General features: G+C 30.3%; 1 protein-coding gene across 4 annotated transcripts in view; it reads right to left on the bottom strand.

The window, feature by feature from the left end:
• The window catches only part of LOC107740069 (protein Shroom2-like), a 29,037-nt gene that overhangs the window by 10,370 nt on the left and 10,015 nt on the right, over positions 1 to 8,652 (bottom strand). For 2 of the 4 annotated variants that reach the window (XM_016552346.1, XM_016552349.1), the window contains exon 1: positions 1,043 to 1,344. The exons of 1 other annotated variant lie outside the window; for it this stretch is intronic. In XM_016552346.1, coding sequence (XP_016407832.1) covers positions 1,043 to 1,086 — 44 coding nt within the window. In that variant the 5' untranslated portion in view covers positions 1,087 to 1,344. Of the gene's footprint in view, positions 1 to 1,042; positions 1,345 to 6,223; positions 6,281 to 8,652 lie in introns of those variants that run through there. One more of the 4 variants, XM_016552348.1, reaches the window with a different exon arrangement.

Raw genomic sequence — 8,652 nt, 5'->3', positions numbered from 1 at the left:
GTAAACTAAAAAAAAAAAAAAAACAAATAAAAAAAAATCATATTTCAGCTAGCTGGCAAGGCAACATTTCTCATTTTAATTTAATGTAATGCTGTCCTAAAATAACTAAAACTAAAATAATAACAAAAAAAAAAACTGTATTGACATGCATCCACAAAATAACAAAAACACAAAAAAATTTTTAAAACTAATATATTACTAACTATTATAATAACTAAAATAAAAATGAAAACAAAAAAACTGATTTAATGTTAATTAACGTTAACTGAAATAAAATGAAATAACATATTAAAAAACGTTTTATTTCAGCTAGTCGCAAAGGCAACATTTCTCATTTTAATTTAGTTTAACTAAAATAAAACTATATAAACATTCATAAAAAAACTAAAAACGTCAAAAACACAACAAAAATACTAAAACTTTAACTAAAGTTAAAATTAAAAATGGGATCTAAATGATACTAACATTTAAAATTATTTGCACTAATTCCACACTATGTTGTTGTTGTTAGAAAAATATTAAATATTGATGTAGTTTATCTAGTCAGGTGAAGATGAGAGTGACTCTTTCAGGTCAAGAAAACACAGCATCTAAACTTGAGTCTTTTGGGTGCAAGTCACTATACAAATGCAAACGGACAATGCAGAAATTGTCAGGGAGACAGAAAAAGCTGCAAGAACATCCTTGAGTCAACAGAAACTTCCAGGCCAGAAAGAAAAAGCTTTAATAAAGAGAGAGAGTAACCATCGCAAAACTGACTGCTTGTGCTTGCCTACATTGTCAAGGCAAGTTGAAAGTACAATAAATGACTGGCCTTGCATAACATCTAACTAAATTCTAGCTAAAATAATGAAATCTGGCCTGATTACGGAGTATCTCTCATGCAGAGGTGATCTTGCAGAAAAACATTCATGCATTTTAACTTTAACTCACTTTAACATCATATGCAGTTTTTGTAGAGCAAAATAGAGAAATGCATGACAACAAACACTACAAATAAAGAACAAAGCATCAATATGCTGATGAACATGGACAAACTCACCCAGTTTCTTCACAGTAAACCTGGTTTAAAGCGACAAACGTCATTTATTTAACATCCTTGACAGCACTGATTTTCTTTGGCTGCATATTTTTCCAGCAAGTCACATTCCTCTGATGTGTGGACGCAAACGAACCTCTAGGAATCTTAAGGCATGTGTGGAAAGACCTGCAACTACAGCTAATGCAGGTTAAACGTCCGGCCTTTAACCTACATATACGCTCAAAAACTCTGATGCAACCGAAGCACCTGAAAACAACACAAACAGCGAGTATGTGACTGACAGCACATTCCAGTCAACAGCAGATTTCCTTAAGAGATTACAGACGTCTGAGACGGGGAGGAGTGAGGAGAATTATAGTAACACGCTCTGAAATCGGCTGATCTGATTGGCTGAAGGTCTGTCACATATCATGGGCATGTGAAAGTAGAACTAAAGACAAATAAACTGAAATATAGACAATCAAACATTTAAAACATAAATAGCATTAAATAAAAAAACATTATTATAGACAATAAATAAATAAAGTAAATATGAATTAATAAATAAATAAAATAATAAATGTAAATCTACTTATAGATACTACATGAACATTTAAAATAGATAAATAGTCATAAAATAAATTAACAATTTATAAATTAAAAATAAAAATATTTACAATTAATAATTAAAATAAATGTAAATCTACTTAAGAAGAAATAAAAATGTTAAATAGATAAATAGTCATAAAAAATAAATTAACAATTAATAAATAAAATAATAAATAGAATGTAAATCTACTTAAGGATAAAAAACATTTAACAGATAAAAACTAAATAAAAATACTAACAAAATAAATAAAATAATAAATATAATGTAAATCAACTTAAGGATAAAAAACATTTAACATAGATAAAAACTAAATAAAAATACTAACTAAATAAATAAATAAATAAAATAATAAATATAATGTAAATCAACTTAAGGACAAATATACATTTAAAATAGATAAACAGTAATAAATAAAAAACATACATATTAACAATTAATAAAGAAAGTATATCTACTTAAGGATAAATTAAAAATTAAAATAGATCAATAGTAATTAATAAGAAAAAGAATATTAACAAAGAATGTAAATCTACTTATGATAAATAAACATGATGAATACAGAATTGTACAGTTTTAAGTACCAGTCTTGTTTTGGATTTTATGTCAACATATTCAGAGGCACGAAATAACAAATATTTTTTTGTTTGAATTATAAAAGGGGAAAAAAAACGATATTTTCTTTGAAATAAAATTTATGCTAATAATCAAGTTAAAGGGGTTAAGAAAACATCAGGTGTAATTTGAAACTTTATTATCATGATTTTTCAACTCTTCACTCAAACTGGTAAAACATGCTATTAAAAAGTAAATTAAATATGATTAAATAAATGTAAAATGTAAAATTAAATTAAAATGCAAAAGAGGTGCTATCAGACTGTTAAACCCCTCTGCACTAGATGTGATCCAAATAGCGATTTTCTACAAAATCTGACTTTGGTGAAGCCTCAACAATCAGATAAAGTATTTCTGAGCGACAAACGCAACATATATTGAAGAAACAGAAAAAAGTGATTTGCCAAACACTATCAAAACAGCTCAGCTGGTGAATCAGAGTGTTAATGAAGAGCTGGCTGAATTCTTGTTAGCTGAGTCAGTGTGATGATCCTGGACTGAAGCGTGAACAGAGGCTGATGGACACACGACAATAGAAACGCAGTGATAATCAGCAGCAGGATTACGCCTCATACAAACACACAGAGCCCAACCTGAACCCAACATACAATACACACTCGCATTTCAATGCATACACTATGAAACGACCATTTCTACAGTAAGAGACTGTAAAATGCTACAGTAAGTGGTTAACAGTACGGTGACAAACTGTATTCAATCTAATGCGACATTACATGTGATTTTTGTAAAATACTGACAAATGCAGTGTTTGGAAGTGAAAAACAAGTCATCGTAAACTGACAGAATTCCTTACATTTGATGGTTTTTCATTTAAATAATTGTGTTTATTCTTAGTTTTTTCTTATTGGTTATGTACGTTAGAGTTTTATGTTAACTCTTATGTTGTTAAATGAATGTTTATTGCATTATTTTAGTGTCGTGTGTTACCATGATGCCGTTTTGTATGTATCTTTTGTTTATTAGTATTATCCTCAGCAACTTGTTTTCTCTTTACTGCCTGTGTTTTATGGTGGTTGTCATTATAACATAACGGGAAAAAAACAGATATATTAACATTATTTCTGTTAAGGAAATACATGTTTTTACTGTAAATTTAAGCTTAATCTGTAAAACTTAAAATCTTGCTACAATGTAAAAATATTTTTAATTTTTGTTAAACGGATTACTGGAGTATGTTTTACAGGAAATGTCCATTTTTCATGTTTAATGTTTCAATGTGTTAGTTGCAGTTTCTTTGTATTTGTTTGTGAAATTTACTAGCAATTTATGAGTGAAAATTGTTTGTACAACAAATTTCTTTCAAGCAGCTGCCATTTTACCATAAATTTAATTGTTTTTTGTAGTGTATTTATTAACTGAGGGCAGGTTTTAGCTAATAAATATATTCCTATAAAAAGAACTACGGCAGTACAATGATTACACCTGCTCAAAATTAATGTTTTAATTAGTTGTGACTCAAATAAAACCATCAATGGGTATGATGTGAAGCTAAAAGCTAATAAGCTTAAAAAACTTTTTTTTTTTTTTTTCACAAAACAAGTTTAGTTTGAAGTTAAAGAAAGTTGAAAAAGGCAAAACAATAACAGTGAAGTGACAAAAACAGCAAATTAAGCGTGTTTGCACCCTAATCCTGTACAGCTGCGTGACGGAGGACACCAGCGCAAACATCACACAAACAAAGATTATCTGAGAAGAAAGATCTCAAGAGGAATCTCACAGAGAGATGGTTATAAAGCTCAAACACCACACAACCTCCACAATCCTGAGAGCAAACATCAGCGCAACCACTAGATCAGAAATGACTAGAACTGAGAACAATCAAGCTCAAAACGTAAAGAAAATCTTTAAGGCAAGACACTACACAGGGTTAAATAGGGTGAATAGGGTTAAACATTTTACTAATAGATATCACCATACTTCCACATTTGGTTGTTTACATTATGAATTGCAATTTTTTTTTGCATTACAAGTTTTCTAAAATATTGGCATTATTTAATTTCCAGAAAATAAATTCAGGTTTAAAGCCAGATTTCAAATTCTTGTTTGATTTTGTTGACATATTAGAGTTATAGGTTTTTACTGAGGGGATTTTAGATTGATCTTTTTTATCACTCCATAAATTAGAAAATATTATGAAACAGACTGAAAAAAATAAATTTTCATCCTGTTTTTTAGGAATACAATGTTCTACAAATCAATGTGAATGACATATGAACAAACCCCTCAGTAAAAATCTTCAGAATATAGATAGGAATAAAACTGCTAAGTTTGGTGTATGTAAGTGCTGCTGAAGTGGAGAAAAAACTAATTTTGAGAAAACGGCCTTTAGAAATATGTATTGTAATTTAAATCTACAGACGCAAATAGATTAAATGCAGTGATAAAATTAGTGTGAATGATATATGAACAAATCCCTCAGTAAAAACCTTCAGAATATAGATAGGAATAAAACTGTAAATTTTGGTGTATGTAAGTGCTGCTGAAGTGCAGGAGAAAACTTTTAAAGATGTATTGCAACTGAAATCTACAGACGCAAATAGATCAAGTGCAATAAACTCTTAAATGTATTTTGCATTATTTTTTTCCACTAGTCTGATACAGCATGTTATGAAAAGCCAAAAATCAAACTAAAACCTCAAAATTGACCAGTGCATGAACAAACAATGGTTTTGCCTGTAGTGTCTTGCCTAAAATCTCTGCAGAAGTCATCTAAATGTGAACTCAAAAATTACTTGTCCAATTCTCCCTAAATGATCTGAGCTGCCCTCCACAATAATTTTACAGTTCTACTCTTACTGTATGTCAACTATTGTGTCTTTCTAATTATGTTCTGAGGCAAATAACATGTGAGCAATTACATTCCCTCGGCGAACAGCTTCTCTAACCAACTCCAGAATTATTCTGAGGACAAAACAAAAAACCTCCAAATCTCCATATGAGATCCACTCCTGTAGTTTCTCTAAATATGGCAGCGTCTCAAATCCCTGCGCTTCACCAGCTCATGATGTAACAGGTGTCACAGCAAAAAAACAAAAAACAAACAAAAAGTTTGTTACTTGAAATAAAATAAATGTTAACTGAAATAAAATAAATATCAAAATATTTTATTTCAGCTAGCTGCCAAAGCAACATTTCTCACTTTCATTTAGTTAAACTGGATGTAATAAAACTACTAAAATTAAAACAAAAATGCAACAAAATTACTCAAACTTTCTAAAAAAAAAAAAAATAAAAAAATAAAAATAAATGGTAAATCTAAAAATAAAAACTAATTAAAAATATTAATAAACACTATAATACTAATCTCAATACTAAAATAACACTGGTCTAGTCCTTACAATGTCATTCTGACATTATTTTCTGTTTTATTGTCAAGTCTATTATGAACTCAGTTAAATAAAAATTAAGCTGTAATTATTATAAATAAAAATAACACACTGTACATTTACTGCATATGCATATCAAATTAAATTTATAATATTATAACAAAATTATTAGGTATTATTTATTATAACTAAAACTAAAACCATAAAAACATTTTTGCTACTTAAAATATATATATATTGTATTTAAAAAAAGGTATTTACCAAAGCAACATTTATCATTTAACTTGATGTACTAAAATAACAAAATAAATCTTAATCAAAAATATAATATCTATATAAATGTGTATACATATATTACTACAACTTTAACTAAAATTAAAGTGACAAAATACAGAAACAAAGTCAGTCAAATTCAAAATATTATTTAAAAATATAATAGTACCTTAATGATACTAAAATAAAACTGGTCATCACCACATTGATTTTATTTGATACAATTTTATGTGACTTTATTAACAAATCAACTGGAAGTATCTGGGTATCATAAATGTAAATGTACAAATGTAAACTACAAACCAAATATACTCACATAAAGTACAGGTAAAGGTGCGTTAAATGATAAAGAGCAGATACCTGGTGATGTGAATCTAGTGGATCAGTATTTGTGTCTCCATAGTGGCACACTGATCAGAGTTCAGCCTCGTTTGTTTGCTTACTATGAGCCCAGTGACCAGCAACAAAACAATGAGCTCACAGCCAGCAGCCAATCACAGAGCAGAATAAACTCATATAGCCAATGGACTTATCCATTTAAGCAGAGGGGGAGATTATAGTAAAACACACAGTGTTACACAGACATCACGACTAAAACAAACATCTGAACTGGAATGAAGTCAGCAGTCTCATATGCAACACATCTCTAGAATAAAAGTATGCAATGCAAACACTATTTTATCTGGCTGTGTGTAAATGTGTTGATTTCCTTCTGGTAAATCGTTGCTGTGAGTAATTGGATTCAGGGTTCAGGCGGCATCGGCTCAGATCACATGAGCTGGACCTGACTCCGATGCCGTAAAATTGATTTTTATGTTTTGTTGCATGCTTAATGACTTTTGCATTTCTGTATATAATGTTTCATCCACTTTAAAACGTTTTACAAAGCCACTACAATCCAAATATTGTATTATAAGTATTTGTTTACGTTTAAAATACAGCCTTAAAACAATATCCATAAAAACATCCAATGATCGGTGCTATTAAGCCAGAAAAAAATGTGCACAAGTGTCAGACGTTTCAGTCTTTAGTTCAAAAACTAAAGGACTTTTGCAATTTAATTATGCTTTTTAATGAAACTGACATGCATTTTGCAAACTTTCAGTATGTACACTGCAGTAGCATTAAAAAAGATTTTGGACACTTAAGTCACATAAAAATGTCTGAATTGCACTGCTTTAGATGCAACATATCAAAACAAATGTCATTCATTGTAAAGAAAGATGCACAAACACGATGCACATATGTCTTTCACAAACACAAAAAAAAGTAGTTTGTGAAAGAAGGCAGAGTTATTATAGTTCACAAAAAATTAATCCATAAAAACATTTTTGTTGATTGAAATGTTAAGTGAAATAAAATAATACATAAAAATAATTTTATTTCAGCTAGTTGCCAATTTTTTTTTTTTTTTAGTTAGTTTAACTTGAATTAAAATTAATAAAAACTATACAGACATATTAAAAAAGAACAGAAATGAACCTGATGCACTAAAATAAATCTAAAACTAATAAAATAAAATATAAATTAATAAAAAACAAATGGACATTTAAAAAATATAAAAATAAAAATATTGAATAATAAATAATAATAAAAATGTCAAAAACAGCAAAATCAGCAAAACTTTAACTAAAATTCAAATGAAAATATACAAATAAAAAGTAGTTTAAAATATAAATAAAACCTATAATAGTATCTAAATGATACTAAAATACTATTTGTGCACAGATAAAGACACATGATGCCACGACTGTCAGATATTTAAAGTGTTCTCTATATTTCTCACTTTAGTCACTTTACACTTGGTTTAAAATGGTTTCAATGCATTTGAGCAACACACGCAGATTTCACCAGCACCACTAGATGGCCCTGTAGGGCCTTAAATGCTGTGATAGGCTGTGTTTGTCTGTGTTGTAAAGGGAATGTAACGCTGACCACTATCGGATGTGTTTGTGTGTAATATGCATGAATGAAACTGACCAAATAAAGCTGCTCCATGACATTAGAAACAACATAAATTGGACATGTAGTACTGAGTAGTTCTCAGTCCTGTAGAACTGCACATTTTGGGGAAGATGCATTACACAAAATTCTTAAAAGGAATGCAAGATTCTGAGTGAGGATGTTTCTACATTTCACCTGACTGTTCTCCGTCTCATTAACTCATCAGATCTCCAAAGTCAGTCCCACCAGGCTTAAAGGGATAGTTCACCCAATTTACTCACACTCAGGCCAGCCAAGATGTAGGTGACTTTTTTTCTTGAGTAGAACAGTAAAGAAGATTTTTAGCTCAAACCGTGCTCCTTGGTGATTCATAAAATGCAAGTCAGTGGCTACTGTCACTTTGAGAGTCAAAAAAGCATATCAGGCAACACAAAATGAATAGCCGTGGCTCCTGATGATATATTGAGGTCTTATGAAGCGAAACGATTGGTCTGTGCAAGAAACTGAACATTATTTACAACATTATTACCTGTGATCCAGAGCCTCAGGCAAACGGTCCGGAGTGATGTCAGGTTCAGGAACGAATCATTCTTTTGAACCGGTTCTTTTTAGTGAACTCGATGAACTAGTTCACCAAATCGGACTGAAGCATCTGAAACAGTTCGTGGCTCGAGCAGCACAGATCTACAAGTTACTCAATCAAAACTCACTTTCAGACGCCTGACAGTCACTGCCACCTGAAATGAGCCAAAATAGCAGCGTATCTGATCCGATGATGAATGAATCATTCAGCGCTTCAGTTCCTCCAACAGACACTGAACTGAGGAAACAGTTCGACTCGGACC

The sequence above is a fragment of the Sinocyclocheilus rhinocerous genome, unplaced genomic scaffold (assembly GCF_001515625.1).
Source record: "Sinocyclocheilus rhinocerous isolate Xijiao unplaced genomic scaffold, SAMN03320098_v1.1 scaffold1186, whole genome shotgun sequence".
In the NCBI taxonomy this organism is placed as follows: domain Eukaryota; kingdom Metazoa; phylum Chordata; class Actinopteri; order Cypriniformes; family Cyprinidae; genus Sinocyclocheilus; species Sinocyclocheilus rhinocerous.
The sequence above is the reverse complement of the archived record's forward strand: the minus strand, read 5'-3'. Positions and strand labels throughout refer to the sequence as shown.